This window comes from Canis lupus, chromosome 19, assembly GCF_048164855.1.
Source record: "Canis lupus baileyi chromosome 19, mCanLup2.hap1, whole genome shotgun sequence".
NCBI classification, from domain to species: Eukaryota; Metazoa; Chordata; class Mammalia; order Carnivora; family Canidae; genus Canis; species Canis lupus.
Window position 1 is genome coordinate 22,465,322 of NC_132856.1, and position 24,892 is coordinate 22,490,213.

Consider the following 24,892-nt stretch of genomic DNA (forward strand, 5'->3'; position numbering starts at 1 on the left):
CAAATTAGCAAGACAAATGAAAGATAGATGACCTTTTAAAAATCTGGGTATCTATCTCGCTTTACCGTAGTAGGTGTAGTTGTGGTATCCTTAGTGACTTGAGTTTACTCACAGTGGTAAAACCTAAAGTGATTTGCAAGATCCTTAAATCATACTTTGTATTTAGTTTGTTTTTTTTCAAAACGAAAGAATCTCCTTGATCATTGATTTCTGTAAATGGAGTGTATTTTTTTGCAAGTGAGGTCACTCAATTATAAAATTGTCATCAATAAGATTTTCTCCAAAATAATAATAATAATAATAATATTATTATTATTATTATTATTATTTTCTCCCCTCAGCTGGCAAAACAGAAATGCTTTCCTTTGTTGAACATGCACATTACATATAGAGGTGCGTTAAAGGAAAAACTGAGGCCTATTATAATTATTAAGAGTTCATTTGAACAAAAAATCAACTTGAATTGGGCAGCACCCCCAGTCATGTAGCAAACAGAAAGGAGCTCCAAGGACCGGTACAAAAGGAACGACTTTTACAGGCAGATGGGAGTGGGAACATGGAAAAAGTGGATTGGTTATTGCAGGGTACTTTCCTTTAGGGGACGGCAGGAGTCCATTAGACAGATGACCTAACTAGTGCTGATCAGATGACTCCTGTGTTGACTGGTTTAAGACTCCATTTCTGGAGAGCTGAAACTGTAATTAAGTCTCAGTTTGATGACATGGAGCTTAGCAAAAGTGAGTCCATCTGAGGCCTGCTTTGATTTTTTTGTTTTGTTTTATTTTTTCAGTTACCCCTTTTGATCAGATTTTCAGCCTAAGAGAGGAGATCAAAATTTAAGGCCTTGGTGATACTCCCCGCCCTGGAGTTACTGCATTTTTTTGTTATTTTTTGTGGGTGTCTTTTTTTCTTTTTTCTTTCTTTTTCTTTTTCTTCTCCCCCGTACTCCTCTACTTCAAATTTCTGTGTGGTATTCACAGGTCATAATGCCTTTTTGCTGCCTCTCTTTCTAGTAGTCACAGGTCATGACATTAGGTTCACATTCTGTAAGTTGGCCATTCTCTTCACTCCTTGGCTGGTGTTCTGGGCTTTAGGGAGATCATTTGCTTGGTAGTCAGTGGCTGTGAACATGCACATCAAGCTGTTGAGAGAATACAGCATATCAGGGAGACTGCTGTGATCATTATAAGCAGGCAGATTCCCAATATCTACAATGTTCTTTGGAGCCCCTGGCCTCCAAGACCTAAACTAGTCAGAATCAAACAAGTAAAATAAAGACCTTGTTGAAGGAGTCACTTTGTTAAGCCAACTAGCTTGTTCAGTGATCTCATGTGGCTGAGTCTCAACTTCCCCACAAGCATTAATCCAAGTGCAGTAAGCAGTATTGGCTCCAGCATGAATATCACCTTACTCAGCTGAAAGATAACCAAGGACTATCCTATTATCAAGAACAACCTGGGTGAGAGTCTGAGGATTTTTGTTGGGCAGGTATTCTGTTAGCAGTAGGTTCAGGGATGGTTGCCAGAGATAAGGAGCATTGGATTCCCATGCAGTAACTGAAATTTTAAAAAACAAGGAGCAAAAAAGCAAAAGGAATAAAGCCTTCATACTGAAGGTAAAGATCTTGATCTATGAACATAGAAGAACTGTCCACATCAAGATGCCATCTGCTTCTGAGAAGGAACCTCCTAAGTCAGTAAGTCTAGATCTCTGGCTGGTGTGCCATTCCAAGAGTCTGGAGGAACTCTTTTAATTGGGAGATGAAGACCCAAGTTTCAAGTCCTTGAAATTCGACTGCCATTCGGGTTGTGGGACAGACCTGGTACTATACCTTCCAAGGAGATTTTTTTTGTTTTTTTTAAAGAAGAAAAAGGGAGAGAAAGTAAATGTTTAAATAAGTATATTTGACGAAATCACCTTAAATCACAGATGGCTTAAGAGAAAAAGATTTCCTTAAATGGCAGGGTGGGGGGAGCCTTCAGGAACTAGCAATGTTTTAAAGAAAAAAATTGTAAAAAAAAAAAATATATATATATATACATGTAAATATATATGTATAAAAATATACATATGTATAAAATCATCCTTATCACTTTCATTCAACCCATATTATTCTTATTCTGTTTGAATCCAGTTTTTCATTAGTTCTAGAAATTCTTACCCATTTCAGTTTTATGATCTTGAAGTTATCAGAAACCTATATTTTAGAGTACTTTTCTATGAATCTTTCAGAAGATAAAACACTTGGCAAAAGCATTAGAGTAAAACAATAACTGTCTGGAAATGACAAAAAAGACTTAAAAATTCCCCTGGTTAAAGATCTGCTGAGAGTTCATTATAACAGAATTGACAAAGAAATTTGGTTATTTCTGTGACACACAACATTTTAAGATAACTGCAATTACAACTGATAACATTATACAGGACATATCAGATTTCTAGGAATTTCACACAATTTCTAGAACACTTAATAACATGCATCCATACAAATATAAGCTAAGAAGGTTTAATATCACTTCTCATTTGATAATGCTTCCCATGTAATTTGATATGTTAAATAAACCTAATTAGTTTAATATCTCTTTTTATATGGCAAGAGAAGAAATCTTCTGAAATACTCCAGGGACCTGCCATAAAATGCCAAAGTTAGTTTGAGGTCAGAAGACTTAATTTAGGGGGATCCCTGGGTGGCTCAGCGGTTTAACACCTGCCTTTGGCCCAGGGCGTGATCTTGGAGTCCCGGTATCAAGTCCCACATCGGGCTCCCTGCATGGAGCCTGCTCCTCCCTCTGCCTGTGTCTCAGCCTCTCTCTCTCTCTCTCTCTCTCTCTGTCTCTTATGAATAAATAAATAAAATCTTAAAAAAAAAAAAAAGACTTCATTTAGAATTTGTTTCTGGGGATTCTGTCCAAACCTCAAAAGGTTTGAACATTTGACTAAATAGGATCACAGATCATTATGAAATAATACTAAATTATTATCTATGTAACAAAAGTAATAGTAGAAGGGGTTAACATAAATACAGAAGGTTACATACTTGAGAGCAAAACTTAGCTCTCTTAATATTGAGAAGACTTCATTTTCTTAAGTAAATCAAAGACCTGATAGAGACAATGTGAAGCATAGTAAATCGTTTTGTAAGACACAAAATGTTTACTTTCCAGGTAGATAACTTAAAAAGTAAAGAAAACCTTTCTCAATATTCTATCAAAAGCAGACCAACAGGGATCCTTGGGTGGCGCAGCGGTTTGGCGCCTGCCTTTGGCCCAGGGCGCGATCCTGGAGACCCGGGATCGAATCCCACGTCAGGCTCCCTATATGGAGCCTGCTTCTCCCTCTGCCTGTGTCTCTGCCTCTCTCTCTCTCTCTCTCTCTCTCTGTGTGTGTGTGTGTGTGACTACCATGAATAAATAAATAAAATCTTTAAAAAAAAAAAAAAAAAAGCAGACCAACAGTCCAAGAAAACTTTGTAGTTTTAGCAGATGAAAGACAAGTAAATTTTGGTTTTACAGAAGTACATTTTTGATATTATAGTGTGGTGGGTTTTTTTAAAAATTTTTTTTGTATTTATTCATGAGAGACAGAGAGAGAGAAACAGAGACATAGGCAGAGGGAGAAGCAGGCTTCCTGTGGGGCCACCCCAGGACCTCAACCTGAACCAAAGGCAGACACTCAACCACTGAGCCGCCCAAGTACCCCTATTATTATAGTGTGTTTTTAAAAACTTTATTATTTATAGTTTAAATTACATATATTATTTTAAATTCTTTTTCTTAAGATCTATTTATTTATTTGAGAGAGAGCGCACGCACATGAATAGGGGGAAGGGATAGAAGGAGAGAATATCCAAGCAGACTCCTGCTGAGAGTGGTGCCCGACAGGGGTCTTGATCCCATGACCCATGAGATCAGGACCTGAGCCAAAATCAAGAGTCAGATGCTTAACTGACTGAGCCACCAACGACCCCCAGAATTCTTCACACGTAGAATTCTTAATTCTCAGTGAAAACTGAGAGTTGTAGATTGACAACTGTATAAAAATTTAATCATTTCAAGAAGTATATTCTTCCTAATAGTTAATTTTCCAATGTGGCAGCATGCATGTTTATAAATAGACCCAACTATCTTTAGTTTTTCTGCAAAACAAAGCAAAAGCACATAAACTTGTATTTAGTAATTAATGGTTCAGTATTTTATCTTATTTGAAAATGATCTGGGGATCCCTGGGTGGCTCAACAGTTTGGCGCCTGCCTTCGGCCCAGGGCGTGATCCTGGAGTCCCGGGATCGAGTCCTGTGTTGGGCTCCCTGCATGGAGCCTGCTTCTCCTTCTTCCTGTGTCTCTGCCTCTCTCTCTGTGTGCCTCATGAATAAATAAATAAATAAATAAATATTTAAAAAAATAAAATGATATAAGTAGCCAATAAGTATTTATTATTTAACTCAACTCAGTATAACTTTAAAGTTTCAAGTCACCAGGAAGATTTTGAAAGCTATTTTTAAGTGGACTTTCATAAAGCATAATTATTGTTGAAAAGTTCCTTTCTAAAAAGAAAAAAAAAAAAGTTCCTTTCTAAGTTTTATCTTATATGTATATTTAATTTACTTGTTCTTAACAATTATGTTTAGAGTAATCATGAAAATTTCATGAGACATTAAACAGCTAACCATCATCCTAAGTTCTCTTCCTCACTGACAGATTCTCTGAGATACATTAGCTTATTTGAATTTTAGTGAACCTAAGTAAAATAAAAATAGTATATTTAATGCTGGTGACTCTAAAGATATGCCTGTCTTAATTAGACCAGCGAAGTTACACTAGTTTTTGTTTTTGTTTTTTCTTCCCTGGAGATCATGCTAGATCATATGAACTTGAAAAACATTTGGGTTCGTTGCCATACTTCTGAGAGAATACTTGATTTATATAAATACTTCTTTGTCTTTAAGCCAATTAAGTAGATAGAGGTCTTTACAAATAAATTTGGCTTTATGATCTGGAGGTAGAAAAAATATCACATATTTATAACATACATACATGGACATACATAGACAGATCTTATAGCTTACATTTTAGCTAGGGGAGAAGGCCTAATTCAGCCTGTGAATATCAGCTTCCAATTTGGCCAAATTCTAGCCATAAAGTTACTTATACAAAACAAAAATCCCCTCAAGCACCTTGTGAGATTTCAGCTGGGACAAACTGTATTCCTGGCTATACTGAACACTCCCTTGGACCAAAATGTATCCCAAAGAAGGTGCAGAAGGTACAATCTTCTCAAGATCCAGAGTCACTCCTAAAGACAACCAAAAGAAAGAAACACTTAGACAATCCCCCTGAGAGCTGGCAACAGTCAGTAAGACCCCGGCTGGGCTGCAAATAGAGTGCAATCCACATTTCTGCAGCCAAATTTTGGAGGTCCTCCAGCCCTGTGGTTGCCCAGCCAAGTTCTCAGGACACAAAACAAGACAAACAAGGAGGCAGTAGCTGTCCCTAGGAGAGAAAGGATTATAACCAGTGGGTACTTCAAAGCAAATTCAGAAGTCACAGTTCAAAGATCTAATTCTTACATACGTTTTTTGCCTGCCAATATGAATTTTGAAAGGAAGGGACAATGAAATTTTACTTTCCTCGCTCAACCAGGCATCCCAGAGATACGGGAAAACTGACCCTCTTAAGAATTCTCGCCCTTTGTCAGCCTCTGCCAGTATTCCCAGGATCCCCTCTGTTCTGGAGGAAGTAGGGGGTTCTGGTAGGTCTCGTCCTAATCACCAGAAACTGTAGAGTGTGAGAGGTGATTTTTCCATTTATTTTTTTATACTGAGTACTTGGGCATGATGCCTTTTTCTCTAAGACACCTTCATAAATGGATAAAGTTTAAAGTTGTCCACCGTGGCCTTTATAACTCAGCACTATCTTTGGTAAGGTTAATTCACTTGTTCAGCCTTAAAACAAAATTTTATTCACCTAAGGTCTCACATTGGACCTAGTCCAGCTGAAGCCATACCCAGTCTGTCCCCAGACCCAATCTGCTTTCCAAGTTGGACCCAGTCTGGCCCCAAAACCTTCAGTCCGGTTTCTAAGTCAGACCCGGTCTGGCTCTGGCTAGTTTCTGGACCTGGTCTAGGAAAAGCAATGTTCAAATAATACCTGAAATTCATAACATGAAAACTGTAGAGCTAGGATCTCAGATGAACTTACCCACCTCCTCTAGAGGCTGAGAGAAAGTAGCAAGCCCAGGGAGCTCAGCAGTACCCATGTCTCATTGCTAACTGCTCCTGAGGATTATGGGCAGAGGGGTCTCCTTCAAATCCCTCTTCTGATAGAACTGTTAAAAGATAAACTGAGGCATATTAAAAATTTTAAGAGTTTATTTGAGCAGAAATCAATTTGAATTGGGTAACATCCAGTCTAGTGGATAGAAAGGAGCTCCAAGGAGTTACACAAAATGAAAGGCTTTTATAGGCAGAAGAGAACAGGAACAAGGGATTTAGACAAGGAAAAAAGCAAGGTGCTTCCTGCCAAGTTCTTTCCTTTGGGGGATGGCAGGGTCTATCAGGCAGATTACTTGACAAGTGCTGGTCAGGTGATTCCTGATAGACTGGTTTAAGATTCCAAGAGCCGAAACTGTAGCTAAGTCTCAGTAAGGTGGTGTGGAGCTTAGCATACGCAACTCCATTTTGGGCCTGTTGTCTTGCCTTGTTTTTCAATAGATGCTATTATTTCACATGTACCTAGTTACTTCTTCCTTAGCACTTTGCTAGATACCACAACTAGAGAAAAATAAAAGAATGCAGAATTTGTCTCTTGGAGTTTATAGTTTAGAGAGAGTATAATGTGTGAAACATAAATGAAATGCAAAAGAAGGGGAGAGGAAAGAAGCCATTAACTCATTCACTTGTTTATTCATTTGTTTATAAATCAATCAGATATTTGTTAAGGGGCCCTTACGTACAGGGCCCTTTTTTTTGACATTTGATGAGCTAATGCAACATTTGATAGACTGCAGAAATTACTGGCATAGACTGTGAATGCTGCAGTTCGTTAGAACTGTACTACATGTACTACCCCAAATTGAGTTCCCATAGTGGTGACATTGGCCAAGCAAAGTGGAGTAAACTTTTGCACTCTCTTGCGTGTGTGTGTGTGTGTGTGTGTTTCTGTGTGTGTGTGTTTCTGTCGAGGAGCATAATTTGCCTGATGGAGGAATGGTTTTTGTATAGACTTGGCTCCTTTCTCCTCGAACATTCAGTTTGCGGAAGTAGACGGGACGTCAGTTGTCCTTTCTACCCCTTCTTCCTTGAAAAGGAGCAAGTGAGTGAATAGAAATTAACAAGCGCGCCTTCGCCCCGCACAGCGAGGCTGCCCTCAGAGAAAGCTCACTGAGACTAGACCTCATGGTCCAGTGATTGGAGCCTCGCTGCCAAGAGGGAGTGATGAGTGAAAGACCAGTGGAGGTCCTGTCTGTGCTGGTCTTGTGAAAGTTCATTTCCTGTCCTCCGGGATTAGTGTAAATCCTTAATGTTTTCCTGTATGGATGGGAATTCTCTTCATGCTTTTGTTCTAACTAATTGCATAATAAGATATCCATATCTGACACAATGTTATTTAAATGTTTTCATGACCAAAATACCGAATCCTTGAGTCCATGCTTCGTAACATTATGCTAGTGGTTCCGAAACCCCGGTTATAATATGGACTCATCTTCTGGAAAATTGCAGAGGCATATCACAGATTCACTCAATCAAAATCTTGGGGTCAGAAACTTCAGAATCACAGGGTGAGAGCATGCCAGGATAGGAATAAAGAACCTCAAATTCTGCAAACTTAAGGGATGTGTGTGTGTCTTTGAGTTAGCTAAAGTCAAGGCTAAAAGAGATCATGTTAAATATTGGCCATGATATAGATGCAGAACAGAGACCATGCGCAAAACAGGAAGAATGGGAGAGGAAGAACTGAATAAATTTTTGAGATAGGAGGAACAGGTAAAATTGGGGGAATCACGGAAAACTGATCTCAGAGGAAAGGAGATATAGTGTGAATTATAATCGCCCCAGCCCTTGCAAGTACTTCACAGTTCCCTGATGTGTAACCTCCCTCGTGAACACTTGCACATTCTGTTCCCAATAGCTGAAAATGTCTCCCCTGCACTGCCTGCCCTACTACCTGGGACAGAGCTTTATCCTTAAATATCCAGCCCAGTCTTTGTCTTACAAGTCCCCTTTCCGCTATGCCCAGGAAGGAAACCCTCTTCTTTACTCCCTGCCCATGTATCTTTTTTTTTCAAATTCAACGAATCATGAAATTATGGGTGGTGGTATGCCTTGAGCTCTGGAAGCACTAACATTGGGTTCTGTTCCTTACTTTGGATAGTGTAAACATTGGAAACTTTGAAAAGAACCTTAAAAATCCACTTATTGGGTCATTACAATTGAGTGCGAGCTGAGTAATCTCTGGAGCATGGAATGCAAACGCTCTCCTTCCCAGAGACGATAGTAGCAAAATATTGTATAATCATAGGGTTGAGGGTTCCATAAATTAGGTCTCATGTCAGCTGACCCCAGTGTTCTCAGCACTCAGGGCAGACCACTCCTTAGATTATTCCAGTAGGTCCTTAAGAATTCATTTAACAAACCACCAAACTCCTTCGCACATTCAGGTGATGAATTGGCTAGTGGATGTGGCATATCCACTAACCTGGAGATTGAAGCTGGGTTGCCATTTTGCCTTCTGGAGAAGATTCTTGGTCTATGACCTTGCGATCTAGGGTTGAAAAAAACAGTGACAAGCAAATGTCTTCTTCCATTGTTAAGATTAATTGGATGTAAGAGTTTTTGCTTAAATCCTGGCATTAGAACCTCAGTAGCCTCACAGAAAAATGAGTCTGAGATAGTAAAGAAATACTTTGGGGGTGCCTGTGTGGCTCAGGTGGTTAAGGGTCTGCCTCCAGCTCAGGACATGATCCCAGGATCCTGGGATCAAACCCCACACCAGGCTCCCGGGGTCAGCGGGGAGCCTGCTTGCTTCTCCCTCTGCCTTCTGTCCCTCTCCCCCACTCATGTTCTCTCTCGTTCGCTCTGCTCTCTCTCTTAAATAAATAAATAAGTAATCTTTTTAAAAAAAGAAATATTATGCCTTTGGGTATTTCATTATAGCAGAAGGAAGAAATTGAAGGAAAAGCAGTGTATAGCAACAATAATAATAAGGGAAAACATTAGCATGTTTACAGTGTGCTGGGCACTGACCCATTCTGTGTCATTTAGTCCTTATTACAACCCTCTGGGAGGAGAACTACTATTAGGTTTTGTTTGTTTGTTTGTTTGTTTGTTTGTTTGTTTTATGGAGGCGGAAACCAAGGCCCACAGAGACTGGTAATTTACCAAAAGCACAGTCAGGCAGTGGTGCAGTCAAGGTCAGAAACCACGGCAGAGGGATCCCTGGGTGGCGCAGCGGTTTGGCACCTGCCTTTGGCCCAGGGCGCGATCCTGGCGACCCGGGATCGAATCCCATGTCGGGCTCCAGGTGCATGGAGCCTGCTTCTCCCTCTGCCTCTCTCCCTCTCTCCCTCTCTCTCTCTCTCTCTCCCACTATCATAAATAAATAAAAATTAAAAAAAAAAAAAGAAACCACGGCAGACTCTCTCCAGAACTACCACACTAAACTGTCTAGGTGCCTTTTATAATCAGGAACAAAATCAGTCCCAGTACTAGGGGTGTTTTATCTTTACATCTGAGTTGCCAGGAGAGCTCGGGCATCATCCAGGCCAGGGTACCAGCCCACTGCCATGTGTCCAGTAATGTGTTTGAAGGAGATGAAGGGAAAAGTCTGTCTGTCTCTCATCTCAGCAGTGGAAGCTCCTCACTCAGGGAGAGGAAATGAGAATGCACGAGCCCCTTGTCCTCATCCTACCAGATTCAGGGGAACTTCCACATGCATGTGGTCCGCCTGGCTTGGCACTCTGGACTTGGATAAGAAGCAGAGGAGGCTATCAGAATTTTACATTTATATTTCAGGTTCCAGTCATGCGGACCAATCAGTGACTTGGTCACATTCATTTTCTAAGGTAGTAAAAGTAGAAGCAGCCTCTTTGTTGTGCCAGGCTTAATTTCAGCCCCCAGCCCTTGTTTGTGCAAGTCTGCAGCTTGGCAAGGTGGGGCAGGAGCCAGGCTTGGGAACAATTCAACTCCTAATTCTCCCCGTACTGGCGGTGAGACATTGGTTAAGTGATTTCAACTCTCAGAGCCTCAGGTTCTTCATCTGTTAAGTGGGCACAGTAATACTTCCTTCATAGGGTCTCACAGGGTGTCTTAACCACCAGAGGATCAGAATAAGGGCTTTTGAGTTGTTTGCCAAACTGCATTTTCCCCTCTCTTTGTTCCCCAACTTACCATAGACGTTGTAGTGTCCAGGAATGCTGAACTCTAAAATTGTATTTATATTTTTAAACTAGTTTTATATGTGTTTTATGTTTGACCTTAATTATAAGCCATCAGATGCCTAAAGCATAGTCCTCTGCTAGCGTAAAATGTGTATCGGGTACATAACAAGCAATCAATAATGATAGTTGTTACAGTTATTGTTCAAGAAACCATGGAGAGTATCTCATCATGTGTTTTTCTCTTTGTGTAGGTGAAGTGTGTAGGCTCAGACGGGTGAGGTGACTTGCCCACAATTGCACTATTAATTCATGACAAAGTCATTAATAGGACCCTATGTCAGATCCCAGTGCTCCTACATCATCTCAGGGTTAGACAGACTGCTTGAGGGCATTTAGGACTAAAAAAAAAATCTGCCTACGTCCTTTGGAGCTTGTTGGGTGAGTCCCAATACTTGGAACCGTTTGGAAACTGCATGAGCCTCCAGTGAGTGGGAAGTAGAGACGGGCAACCTCGTACCTTGATGCATGCTTCAGATCCTGCTCTGGAGTGTTTACACACATCCCCTCTTCCCAGCTTCTCTGTGGCACTCCCTGCCCCCGCTATAACTTTTCTCTAGAAAAGAAGACGAACCTTTGGATTCTTTTATAGGGTATCTCCGAAAGATAGGGGTGTGTGTGAGTGTATGTGTGTGTGTGTGTAAAATCGGTGACTATTAAGGAAAGAAAATCCATTCAGGGCTCCTGAAAATGTTTTCCGTGTTGCAGTTTCTATGCCACACAGCGTGGAAGGCAATTATCTTTGGAGGGGATTCCACAGCCCTGCGCGGGCTTCCCCGGCGTAAGATTTATTGTCGGCTGGATTGGGTGTTCTTTATAAGAGCATTTACTCGGCATCTAAAGCGCTGTCAAGAGTGCTACTTCCTGAATGCTTTTGAGGTTGCAACTGCTAAGCTTCATTTTCCCGTCTTGGAGATATATTTTTGAAATGGTATGCAGGGATTTGTAAGGCCTCGTGCTTCCCATTGACACTGACAGGAGCTGCACCGTTAAACCCTTGCACACTGCTGCGGAAATTTACCCCCTAATGCCCAGAGCCCTCCTGCAGGCTCGTCTGGCCCGCACGTGCAGAGGGTTCCCGGAGTGGGGAGAGGGCATGGGAGCGCGTCCCGTTGTTTTGTGTAAGTCATGCCAGCTAATCAATCTCAAACTTAACTGTTTTCTTATTTAAACAAAGGATAGGGGAAGGCTCTTCTTTGGCTTTTTTCCCCCCCTTCTCCTTTATAAGGATCTTATGAATGCCAGAGGAAAACTCGAGCTGCGACTCAGCTAAATATACTGTATCATGAAACCTTAGGGACCACTGAATTGGGAACAGTGGCCCTTTACTGCTAAGAAGGTGTTTTATTGAAAATGCGCCGACATGCTCTCCCCGGAGAGTGCGCAAAAGAGAAGGCAAGATGCCCGACAGTAATACAGGTTGTTCTCTTAGGCAAGCTAAAATGTAGAGTTTGGCACTCCTGGGCTGTGATCCGGCAGGCAATAGAATAGACGAATGTGCATTTTTACATTAAAAGTGCCATATTTCACCAGCGGTGCCCCTCCCCCCCCCACCGTTTTTTAAGTGTCTTAATTTATATATTCCAGTTAACAGTTCATTACACGTCCTTTTCGCTCCAGCTTTTAAAAGTTGTCTTCTGAATAAATTGAGGTAGTCAAAATTTCCTAATCCTGGCAGGCTTACCAGCAGAGGGCAGGCGTAAAGTAGGTTTTGATATGAGGGTGTGTCAACCTAGGGTCACAGGAGGGTGGCGTTGCAATGGGAGGGAGACCTGTGAGCATTGTTCAGAGGGCAAGATGCAACACGCTCCCTCTGCCTCTTTCCAGGCCTGCTGCACACCCCAGGTCCCTGGAAAAGCTGATTTTACTAAATAAAGGTGGCCAGTTGCCTTTATCAGATATTCAGCGATTTCTACATAATTAAACGTTAAAAAAAAATTCAAATGTCATTTCACCCCCCAAAAGCCATCTATTCTTTCCCCTTCACTGACCCAGTTCTTGTTATGCTTAAAACCGAGGGTTTGCGTGGGGGTGTGCCATAAATGCTGTTACTCTTTGGAGAGGAAATACGGACTCAGACTTGATGGTGGTAAGGATTTGTTTTTCCTGATACCTAAAGGACAAAGCTCTTTGGGAAATGCTCTCCTGCCCCAAAACATGTACCTTTTCGAGAACTTTGCACACTTCAGTGTAATCTGTTCTAACCTTATGGCAGAAGCCGTCCACTAATACATTTTACATTATATTAAAACAAGGGATTATGTTTTATCGTAAATGAGAGAATAATTTGTTGCAGTCAGTCAGATGCAGACTTAGGGCAGGATGTTGCCATTTGTCTTTCTACATATGATTTTGTTTACTCGTGATTACATATGCTTTTGTTTTCTGAATGTCTTTACATTTAGAGCGAGGAAGGGTTGGAGGGGATAAATGTTTTCTGTAGCATATTTCCCCATCATGTTCATAAGCCACTTGAATGTTGACATGTTACCGTGTATATATAAATTAACTAGGAGCACTGGCATTACAAAACGTTGCATTAAATGAAGATGCTCATGGCCATTTGGAGGGTGTCAGAAAGAGAAATTTAAGCTCCTTTGGAACAGTGGGAACTCAGTCTTTTCCCGTGGCCACGGAGGCACACAGACCAAAAACAACATAATTAACAACTGTATGGTCAACAAAGACATAAGAGAGTCATAAACAATATCGACACGGAGCTGACTGCCTTAGCTCCCTGTAGATGGATGATGTATTAATTTATATTTTTAAGTAAAAGCACTTAAATCAAGAAAGAACTGTGGTTCCTTGGAGACAAGTGCCCAAATCTCAGAATTCGGGCATTGGTGTTACAATTTAGTACTTGTAATTGGCAGCTGGTTGGCGGTCTTCGGAGACATCAGAAAGACTAAGGCAGGGCTCCCTCTGGAGAGACTCACTTCCCTGGGCAGGTCATCAAGCCTGTGACTACTGTGAGGGAAGAAATTCTGTATTCCTGCCCATTCACCCTTTTCTCTCTAGCAACAGTCACTTGGTCAAGTTCCTTCATTTCAGGATACATGTTTTGGGTATTCCCCTAAATTAGTTAGAAAAGGAAGAGTAAGTGTTAATGCAAGCATTGTTTGGAAGAAGAAGATGGGCAATTGAATTATACCCTTGGCCTCTTGTCACACAGTTGATTTTTCAACCCATCAAATTGTTCATCAATTTTTATTTCACTCACTCTGGCAGATGAACTTTCTGGCAACACAAATTACAGTAGTTACCTCTGAGAACATGGTAGCCTAACTGACTTTATCAGAGCAGGTCTCCCACTCTCAACATTGCTGGAAATATGTGGGCCAGCGTCTATTTACATATCCATTCCCTGGTTATTTCCAAGCAGCTTCTGGCAAAGCAGGACGTCCGTTGGAGCTGAGGGCTACGTGGACCAGGCACCGTGGCCCGTATCTCCTTCCCTGCCACGCCATTCATCAGCATGTAGGAATAATGTCCTGACAACATGCTCCTTCCGACTCTTCATGGAATACATCTTCTTTCCATCCACAGCGCTGAATGGGCAGTAAAACCCTTCACTTTCTTCTGCATTCAAGGCTAAGGCTCAGCAGAACCAAGTATAATACATGATTTTAGTCCCAGGTGTGTTATTTGGTGGTTAGAGTTTGGTGTGGGATCATAGTAATCTATTCTTAAGTACACAGCCAGCTGCACAATGGACTCATTTAGCAACTGACAGGTTTCTTAATATGTGGTGTTTGAACAAGGACTGTATCTGTTGTGGGTGTTAGGATGTGGGCATCAAAAATATTTTTAAGTATGGTATTTAGCATTTCCTTCACTCTTCCTTAAACATTAGCCTTCCCCCCCCCCCCCCCCCCCGGGTATTCATTTTATGTTATCACGGCCTTTCTTTTTCTGAAACTATCCAGTATCTGCTTCCCCTTGTGGCCCGTGGTATGTATCTGCTAGGTATGTTTGATTCTTACAGGGGGGAAAAGGAAATCACTGTTGGCTTTCTGAGCCTCAGTTTTCTCCTCTGTAAAGTGGGGATTGCACTCTCTGTTCAAGTTAGGACAACTAAGTGAGACCCTGTGGCTAAGTAACCCATTCTATAAAGCACGCACAATCCAGATGCTACTTTGTTTGGGTGGGAGGCACTGCTTTCTAACCTGGCCTTTCAAAAGTGACCTGGCACTTGTGGTGATGAATAAATTACATTAGCTGAGTCCTCTACATTGTAACCACGGGTTTTAACATTATACATGGTATTCCAGCAGTGAAAGGGTTTAGTTCTCACGGAATCCCAGAAACAGCACAGGTCGACAGGACCACATGGAATGGGATCCTGAGAGAGTCCTGAATTAATCAAAATGGCCTGGGCATATATACAGCTTATCCAGGTTTATCACTGATGCTTCATTTCCTTGCCTAGAAGTAGTGTGTGAGTCACCACGTCATGTTTGGAGAGAGGGAGGGAAGGGCTCCAGGTGGCCTCTGAGTTAGCTTGCTAAATTACTTCCCTCTCCAAACTGTCACCTCCCCCCCCCCATCCAAACCATCAGTCCTTTAAACACCACCTCCCCAAGGGGCCTTCCCAGACCTCTCCAGCTCACTGATCTCCCTTTCCTCTGTGGTCCCATGGTGCTTAAAGCCACCCCTGTGCAATTTAGTGCTTGTGTAACCAGCGCGTTGCGTCACTCTCTAATTATTTTGTGTAAGGCTGTCTCCACAGACTGGCTCATCAGCGTCTGTAATGTTTGTTGTTTGCTTGTTTGTTTGTTATTTGTTCTGATGCTCCTGGAGACTTAGCTGATAAACACTGACCTGCAAAGGAGTTGGTCCAACTTGTAAAAGCATGCATGAGTTTTATGGATGCCTCATGAAGAACTTGGCTTTGAAAAACATGAACTGCCTCCTCAAAGGGCACCCCATTTTGTTCACAGACCTCAAATCTCAAATTAATTTTAAGACCTTTGAAAACAATCATGTATTTTGAAATGACCATTTCTACTTTCTCACTGTGCATTGGTTGGAGAGAACTTCCTATATTTTTATTTCCTGTCTTTGGGGCCCTGGCAGCCCCTCCCAGAAGAGTGCCTTGTCTCTTTAAGAGTCAGAACTCTACTAGATTCATGGTACCTTCTGGCAGATTTAAGGCCCCTCTCCCCAAAAAAAGAACGCCCTTGGTCCGTCGTTGAATATTCATGAGAGGGTGGGGTCACATTTTTGTGACCTGAAAAATGCCATTAATAAATTTGTTGTCTGACACAAAAACACTTTAGGGTGGAGAGCGACCTGCCATGCACCCATTTAACATCTGATCATAAGTTGACAGTCAACTGAAGCTTTTGTCTCTTTTGCAGCCAGATTAATGGGGAAATTGTCTGCTCTCCCGCTGACCTTATTGAGATTCGGGCATTTGCTTGATTGGAAATATTATCAATATGCTTTCTGGTTTGTAGTAGTAATCTGCATTAAACGCCTCAAATAAGAAAAACAAAAAAACAAAAAGACAACGTTCAAGTAAAACTCCTGAAATTGCTGGGCTAGGATTTGTGGTCCTTTTGGGGTTCTTTTTTTTTTTTTTTTTTTTTTTTTTTACATTAGGGGAAAACACGGTAGTCATTGAAGTCACTACTTTTCCTCGAATATTTTGAGAGAAGTAATAAAAATGTTAGAGTTTGTTTTTGTTGTTGTTGTTGTTTTTTTAAGTACAGGCCAAGAAGTCTCCCTCTCCATTTAAAGATGATAAATAGCTGCCGAAAGTGATTGAATTAACCTGGCATTCAAATCGTGCCAGTTGAGCCAACAAAGTTTTCAACCTACTGGTGACTTTTTTTTTAAAAAAAAAAAAAAAAAAAAAAACACTCTACTCAGCTTTAAATAGCCTGAAAGAGCCAGGGACTATTTCTGATTAGAGGTCATCTCCCAGCGCTCGCGGAGAGTAGTAGCTTTTGTTGTCGCTGTTGTTGCATAAATAAGAAAGGAATTTAAAGAATCATTTCTTAGCGAACTTGGGGCAGATGCCTCCTGGAGCAGCTGTCGTTCCAGAGGGGAAGTAGCTCGGTTCAGCGACGAGGCACGTTTGGTGGTTATTTATTTCAGCCCCCGTGTCGGGTTAGTTTCCCCTCTGCGCGCACAGGCACACTTTGGCGAGCCCGACTCTTGGACAGAAAGGAGGTGGGGAGCGACCTGGGGCGGGCCCGGCGCGGCCGCGGGAGGGGGGGGGGGGGATGCGAGGCGGTGGTGGCCGAGCCTCTGCTAAACCGCGGCGGCGAAGCGAAAGTTGTGTGCGGAGGCCGTTTTCGAGGAAAGCGCTCGGAGGCGGCCCCGCACGCGTCCCCCTTGGCGATTCCCAACAGTTGCTCGGAGCCGCCGGGCGTGCGCAGGGCGCGCGCGGGTTCCCCTGCTCCGCGCGTCGGGCCGGGCTGGTCTCGAAGGTTAGAGACCAACTCTTTTGTCAGTTTGCAAAGACGAAACACACGCGCAGCGCGACCCAGAGCCCCGCAGAGCCCCGCGGAGCCCCCCGCGGAGCCCCCCGCAGAGCCCAGCTGGCGGGAGGGATGCGCGCAGGGCGCAGGGCCCGGCTCCCCAGACGTCAGCCAGAGGCAGGTCAAAGGGTTAACTGCAATTAGGAGGAGTTGCTCCGCAGACAAAAGCAGGGGCTCGCCAGCGCGTGATTTCACCTGCCGCGCGGAGGGGGCCGGGCGCGCGGGCGCGGGGCGCGGGGCGCGGGGAGCGGGCCGCGGAGCCCATTGTGTGGGGCGCGGCGCGGCGCGGCGCGGGGTGTTTAGAGGCGGGTTGTGATTGGTGGAGCAGGGCGGGGCGGGTGGGCGCGGCGCGGCGCGTCTGTCAGCCCGCGAGCCGGAGCGCCCCTGCGCGCGTGCAGTCCGCCTGCACGCCGAGGCCGCCGGACCCCACGCCCGGCCCGCGCGGGCGCCCCGAGCCGGCTCCGCGCGCCTGGCGGCTACATGGAGAGTGTCAGGTTGGTCCCCGTGCTTGGGCTCGGCCGCGGCGCTCGCCTCCCCCGGGCTCCGCGGTGCCGGCTTCCTGGGGCCTCTCGCTGGGGAAGGTTTGGAGCGCCCGAGGGTTTCCAAGTTCAGTCCTTTTTTTTTTTCTTTTTTTCTTTCCTTTTCTATTTTTTTTTTTTTAAAGAAAAAAAAATAATGATAATAACAACAGTCGCTGTTTACCAACTTGGGTGGGAGTTGCGCTCTGGGAGTGGAGGCGGGGAGGGGGGGATGGAGGAGCTGCAGGCCTGTGCGTCCCGGAGAGGAGAGGCTTTGCCCCTCTCGCTCTCTCTCGCTCTCTCTCTCTCTCTTTTTTTTTTTAATGTTCATGGGTGGGGTGTAGTTCAGAGTTGGAGGAAGTCCTGCTCGTGTGGCTCTCGCTCTCTTTTTCGTTTGCGATCAGTTTTCTGCGGGTCTGGCCTTCACGCAGCCACTTTGGTAAAAGCCCTCGCCATCACTCCGTTTCGGGATGGGGGGGGGGACGTATCTGGGGTGTGATTTATGTCACTTTGAGAGCGTGTGAAATATACAAGGAGCCTTCCCTCTGCGTGTCACCCGTGCGGGGTATTGCTTTGCTTCTGATAGTTTTGTTTCTATATCTGTCTCGGGCTATTTTCAGCTTGGCTGTTCAAATTCAAGGAGTTCACACACAGCAAAAGGAGGGGGGGGGAGTGTGGGGTGGGATGGGGAGTGGGATGGGGGGCGGGTGGAGGGGAGGGCTCAAGCCCCACCACCAAAACAGGCCGGCGAGGGAAGGGACACCCTGGCAGGTTGGGGAGTCTCCAGCGTCTGTTGCATTACTTTGCCGGTTCATTAAGTAGGGAGCAGGGTTTGGGTTCGGACGTGCAGGCGACTGAAGAATTGCCACGGGGTGCTCCCATCTTCCTGGGCTCTGAATGGAACTAACTCAACTGTCAAAACTGCCTGAAAGACGGTCAGTGGAAAGGAGACTCCCTCACCCTCCTCCCCACCCCCCCCAACCCCAACCCCAACCCCAAGAGTTGTGATGGGAAGGAGGGGGGAACCTTTAGGAAGTGGGTGGTAAAGTTTTAGAGCAAAGTACATATAGACTCTTCCTCTTTGGGATTAACTCCTTCAAGGCCTACCAGTTAGAAGGAAAATTTAGTAGTTTTATATTCTTGTCCACACAGACCAAATGTTCTAATCAAGCCAATTCAAAAATGCAAATCACCTAATTTCCATAGATTCCAACATTCTGAAAGTGACACATTTGGGGGAAAAATTAAGCCTGATAACAGGAAATGTGAATCATACTATCAATGACTAATCTGCTTAAGAGAAAAATAAGTTACATTTATTTTATCATTAGGAAGTCAGTGTTAAAAGAAGCCAGTTTTTTAAATATTTGTTGTTATTATTTTTCAGTTTAAATCAAGTGATATATATATATATATATATATATATATATATATATATACACACACACACACACACACACACGCGCGGCCGGGTATTGCTTTTTTGTTCGTTTGTTTGTAATAGATTTTCTAAGAGGAATGTGTATGTGCAATCAGAGGTGGTTATGTGGTAAAGTGTTCGAGCTAGCATGTCATTGTCAAAGACCTCAAACATGATCACATTGAGATTCTAGTTTAGGATTTGATGTGTTGCTGTTATTGTTGTTTGAAAGAATGCAAAGCTTTCCTGAACGTTAAGACATACCACTAAGTAAACCAAATGAAGACAGAAGCACATTCTGAATACCCTTCGCATAAATTGAAGAAATGTCTACTTCTATTTTATGTGATTCTTTGTAGCTGCCTGACACATTTCAGTGAAAAGTGTGTAAAAATGAAACCAAAATACAGACTGCCTATCCAGAGACAGTGGCTGACTTACTCTAGGATGTGATAGAGTTGAACTGAAAACGGATTGGGCTGACACTTGATAATCAAAGTTGATTTATTGTTCATTAGTACTGCATTAGCCCTTTCAGGCAAGACAGTTATTTGTGTAGTGGCCTGTCAAGAGCAAGACTGCAAGCACCTGTCATTTCTAAGGCATGAGATAAGCAACTAAATATTAAGATGATGCAAATAAAAATACATTGGAGTAGATAAAGGGCCATATGATCATGATTTTTTTTTCTTTAAGAAAAAAGGGTCTGCATCATTCCATAGGAAATCTCCTAGAGGTGAGTGGGGTCCCTCGCACCCCACACACCCCACCCCCACCCAGCCCCAGGACTACTTATAGAATGAAAGCAAGGGGCTTCATATTCTTCTGTTTACCCTACGAACTTTCTTTCCTACTCATATGTGCAGTTCATCTGATAAAAAGTTGGTCAGTTAAGGAAATGAGAAGCCTAACATGTCACTTACTTAATCTGAGTGATTCAAGAAAGGTAGGCTTCCTATTTGTGTTGTGTTTTTAAATAAACATATTTCATTAAAGGAGACTTTTCTAATCATGGGCTGATTATATGAAAATGTGATGACATCATAGGTAAGCTATGATAATGTCCGATAGTAATGTCAAGTGCATTTTCTGCAACATGTTTCACTCTCGATTTTCTTCTTCCCTCCCTGGAAGGGAATGATCTCATGACATATAATAGAAAACAACCTAAGTGTCAAAAGAAAACAAAATTAGTGAACTTTTGTCTGCAGCCATAGAAACGCGGATTAACTCATATTTTTCCAGAGGATGGAATGGAAACATTCTGCGTGAGGATATTTAGTGTATTGTCTTCTCTGAATTTTCATTTGACAGGGATTTTAGAGTCTGTGATCTTAATTAAATCTCAACTAGCTGAAATAATGCATCTAAAGGCATGCAGTGTTGCGTAACCTTACTCAGTTGGTAAACCATAAATCATCAGAAAGCTTATGATAGGAATGGTTGGTTTGAAATTTTTTGTTGTTGTTGTTTGCAGTTAAATGTACCTTAAAAACAAAACCCTCACCAATGCTGCCTTGTATTTGCACGCTGTCAGGAGCTGTCACTCGAAAGATAAACTCTTTCATGACACTGACCAGTTCTGCAACTTTTCAGCCAGCCTCCACACAATTGCAAGATGCAGTGAAATTAAAATCCAGATTAATTAAAAGCAATGAAATTCCAGATTTATCTTGGTTAATGTGGCAGAAGTGTGTTTGAGTTACTGTGTTTGAGATGATCAAGAGAGAATATTGTGACCAGTTCCCAGCTTGAACTAAAATTTGAGTAAAATTTGAATTGGGAAAAAAAAAAAAAAAAAAACAGAAAAAGAAAAAAAGGGTAGAGGAATTTATTTTATTATGTGGCTTAGTTGTAGATGAATATTACTAAAGAGAAACTTAACACTGGGCTCTTAGTAACTGGTCAAATATCATACATAGCCAGTCAGAATCCACTTCTGGTAGTTCTTTGATTTATAAGCAAGGGATGAGGCAGCAACAGTTGACCAGAGAAGGTTGGAATAAATAAATACCTAAATTGTGTCTGTGTGTGTTACATGTTAAACTGTGAATTCATTGGCAAGGAGTGATAATCAGTAAGTAGTTATTAACTAGTCCAGGTTTTAACAAATTCTACTAGTGCTTGTAAATAGTGGGTTATTTACTTTTAGAGTCTTTTAATCAGATGTTTTTAAGTACTGCTATTTTTGGTTCTTTTGTATGCTCTAGTAGAAGAAGCTGTCTACATATAAAATTTTGAGAAAGCTGTCTTGTGATACATCGATTTTATATACTTTTGTACATAATATTTCATACAAGGCTGGGAATTATGTTGCTGATGAGCTGTAGGTCTTTTGGGGCAAAGAAGGAGTGCAGCTTTATGTATACCTGCATGGCTAGATTTGGGGGTAGTCCTCCTCCCTAGGCTAAATGTGTTTTTGTTGGGTGAAAGGTTTCTTTTCTTGGAAGCAGCATGATATTTCTGGACATTGGTTTTAGTCATTTCGCAGTGTGCAAATACTTCTCCTCGTACATGGCATTCTACATTCAGTTTTATTTTCTTTCATTAAAAAACAGAAAAGTAAAGAAAATTCAGGTACCTCTCAGTGTGATGATCCTCTACACACTGGAGGGACTTGAATTATCTGGAAAGAGTAAACTGGGCCTCCACTTTAGGATTGTAGCAATAATCTTCCCTGAGTCCTTCTTCCAACCTGGCAGTTTGTTTGAAGAGAAATTAATTTGGAACAAGAAAAATGAATATTGAACACATGCATTGCACCTCATTTTCAAATCTGGTTAAAAGCAGGCTAATCAATGAAGATGCCGGCTAAATGTTATGGTGCACTTTTTAAGAATACCTTGGTATCATGTTTTAATTTTTAAGCTTTATCTTGCCCTTAAATCTGAAACATCATTGTTCAAATAACTGAGAACAAGGTAAATCAACAACATCAAAAAGGTCGGCTGCTGTGATTTCTCAAGGGCTTGTTATTTTGTACTTCCCAATTCTATTTGATGTCTTGACAAAACAAGATGACACAGGGGAGAATACATTAAATTTTGATTTTTTTCATCTAACCTGTTACAGTTGTGGCAGCTTAATTTCTTTCACTTTTTCCTGAGGATGGAATTTTTTTTTTTTTTTTTTTTGGTACAATTGCTCTAATTGTCCTACCCCTTCACAAGGCGAGTCCTCACGGGTTCTCCATTTGCCCTGATTTTACTAGGCATTTTTGAATATATTTTGACCTTTATAGGGAGCTTTTGGTTGGGCTTTGTCTTCATTAGAAATAAAGCAGTGAATGAATGGTGAGATTGTCAAAGAAGCAACTGATGTTTTCTCATTAGAATCTCATTTGCACCCCTTAGCTTAACTGTGATGTATAAGGTGCAGGTGTTGGAAACAGGCGTGAGAACCTGCACAATTTGAGAAACTTAAGTTGTAATTCTAAAAAAAAAAAAAGTGATTGCACAGTAAGTCAGTCCTTACAAAACTTTGGAATGAGCTAATTTTGGCCTACCTGCATGTTTAAATCCAGTGACAGCCCTCCCCACTCCATCTCATAATATGGAAAAAAAAAGAATACATGTTTGCAAATTTAAGTCTTGATCTTAGAAAATCGTTTAACGGCCAAAAGGTAAACATTTTACTTTTCTTCCCTGAACAGTATCCATTGATCCACCACTGTATCTACAAGTTGTTACCCTTTATTCTTATCCTGTATGTGGCTCCAATAACACTGATACAGTTTCTATCTCTTCTCACTGTTTTTGAATAATGCTTCATTTTAAGAGGACTTATTAAGCCAAGGCCTCTGTCTTTTCTTCTCAAGAGCTAAAGAATTGTGGATAGAATCTTCCCTGGGGTTCCTTCTTGGAATAGTTCTCCCCTCCTATTTGCAGCACTTAGAAATGATTTTTGTTGTTGTTGTTAATATAAAATGTCTTGGCAGGTTTGATCCACGTACACTACATTGTTTGCCATCTCTCCTACAGGAGAAAGATTGAGGAAGGAAAGAAGAGGCATTTTCTCTTGATTTAAATAATAATAATAATAGTTGCTAAGTTGAAAAGATGAGTGCTTATTGGATGATTATTTTCATGTGTAGCTTCCATTGTTTCCTGTATTTAACAGTCGCTAATGGGAGAAGCGATTTAATTTATGTAAACTTTACATTTTTATGCAAATGAAGCTGATATTTATTAGACCTAAAACAATTATGCTGGCACTTAGTGGAGTAACCTTGTATGCCTGGGAAATGTTACAGGAGAGCAGTTGAGGTTTCACCAATGCTTCTGCTGTAAACAAATAGGAATTTCTGCCACTTTTTAAAATTTAAAGACAAAAGAAGAGCTCGGAGAGCTTTGCCAGAGATTGCTTATTAGGGATGATAACCTGAAATAACTCCTGATTGGCAGGCAAGTCTTGGCCATACAATTCTTCCTGAAAGAAAGATAGCCTTTCTTGATAGAATGTAATAAACAAAATGATAAAAAATGAAATGCTAATTGCATTTTAAAGAGGTCTTTTTTTTTCTAAAATTTTAATAGGTGGTTGTATTGTTACTGAGAGAACAGTTATGCTAATGACTGACTACTTAGATGATTTTGCATTAATATAATAACCATTACCTGCCTTAATGCTTTGTACAGTATTGTGGCAAAATAGCTAAGTCTAAAAGAGTTATACAAAAAAGCAGAATTTCATAATGAAACAGAATTATACTTTCCACATGAATAGCAGGCTTTTTTTTTATTTTCTGAAGACTGAAATATTATGTCAGAAATGTACTTTTCCTCCATGATACAGCTACCTTGCATGGTATCTCTGTGTATGTGGTTTTTTTGTTGTGTGTGTGTGTGTGTGTGTGTGTTTTTTTTTTTTCCTTTCTTTCTAAATACCTTGGGGGAATAGATAGAAGCTTCTTAACTTTTCTGTTTGCCAATATATCAGTTGTATCCACTGGCTTATTAATTATGAAAACTTGTCTTTCACAAGGGGTAATGGTATTTATGAAGTGGTACATATTTTCTTCTACACAGGCTAGCTTCTAAACAGTCGTAGGAAATTTGGCATAGATTTTTGTCTTGTTTTTGTTGCTTTGTGTTGTTTTTAATGGAGCTATTCTCTTTGTTTGATTTTTGTTTTGCTATTCTGGAGCCTTCTAATTTAATTTGTTTTGCTCTTGTTTGATGAACCAGGTAACACTGTGTAAGCTGGTCAGTTGTCCTCCACACACAGCCTGAAGTCTGGAAGGACTCAGGTTTCCTGGGACATACACATGGTGAATGCCAGAGATTAAAAATAGTTTCTAAGTTATTAATCCAGATGAATGGAAATAAAATGATACTTAATTTTTTTCTATCTTCTCATTTTTATTACTTGTACACTTAGCAATTATGAGAAGACGCTGATTACAAAATGCATGTGTGTTTACACTGGACAGTATTTACTTGTAGTTAATGTGAGTGAGTGTAAAGAGAAAGGGGGAAAAAAATGATAGCGTGTTATTTGTGCCATCTCCCCTCCCACCCAATTCCTCCAATTGTCTCCTAGATTAGCAGTGAGTATTGTTTCTCTGGGCGTTTTTATTTGTTTGTTTGCTTTTTAGATCTTTTTCCCCCACCCCATCACCTACCTCTCCCCTTTGGGAATAGAAGGAACTAATAAGGCACGTTGTGTTAATAGTCTTCTGGCGTTCGGGTGATATAAAGTCAATTTGAAGTAAGAGAAAACTGTATCAAGCAGACCTGACACAGCAGTGTATGGGCTTTTCCCAGCACTTGTGCGTGCTCACAGCGCTTTCCCAGTTGCTGGTATTAAGGTGGTAGCAGGTCCATACTAGCAGCGTTCCGAGGGCCAAGCACAGCTGAATTTCCTCCATTCCCGCAGGTTCATGCGCACCTGGGATCGACCACACCCAAAATGGTATCAGTCAACAGTGTATCATGCAGAGTGTGTGTGTGTGTGTGTGTGTGTGTGTGTGTGTGTGTTTAATTCACGATTTCCTCTTGAAACTCAACGAAAGAGTGTTAACTGTGTGTGTTT

At 41.7% G+C, this 24,892-nt stretch overlaps 1 protein-coding gene and 1 long non-coding RNA gene across 17 annotated transcripts in view; one reads left to right on the plus strand and one right to left on the minus strand.

The window, feature by feature from the left end:
* The window catches only part of FOXP1 (forkhead box P1), a 375,747-nt gene that overhangs the window by 252,432 nt on the left and 98,423 nt on the right, over window positions 1-24,892 (plus strand). For 2 of the 16 annotated variants that reach the window (XM_072785391.1, XM_072785394.1), the window contains exon 1: window positions 17,309-17,415. The exons of 10 other annotated variants lie outside the window; for them this stretch is intronic. Coding sequence is in view for 1 of the 6 variants with exons in the window: in XM_072785388.1 (XP_072641489.1) it covers window positions 17,672-17,878 (207 nt within the window). In the remaining 5 variants the exon portion in view is untranslated. Of the gene's footprint in view, window positions 1-16,350; window positions 16,611-17,308; window positions 17,416-17,656; window positions 17,879-18,261; window positions 18,375-24,892 lie in introns of those variants that run through there. 4 more of the 16 variants (XM_072785395.1, XM_072785393.1, XM_072785388.1 and 1 more) reach the window with 4 other exon arrangements.
* Window positions 421-16,791, minus strand: LOC140609993 (uncharacterized). Its single transcript, XR_012011784.1, has 4 exons — window positions 15,255-16,791; window positions 8,693-8,758; window positions 6,201-6,338; window positions 421-1,141 (listed from the first exon to the last, which is right to left on the minus strand). It is a non-coding gene; the product is annotated as an uncharacterized lncRNA (long non-coding RNA).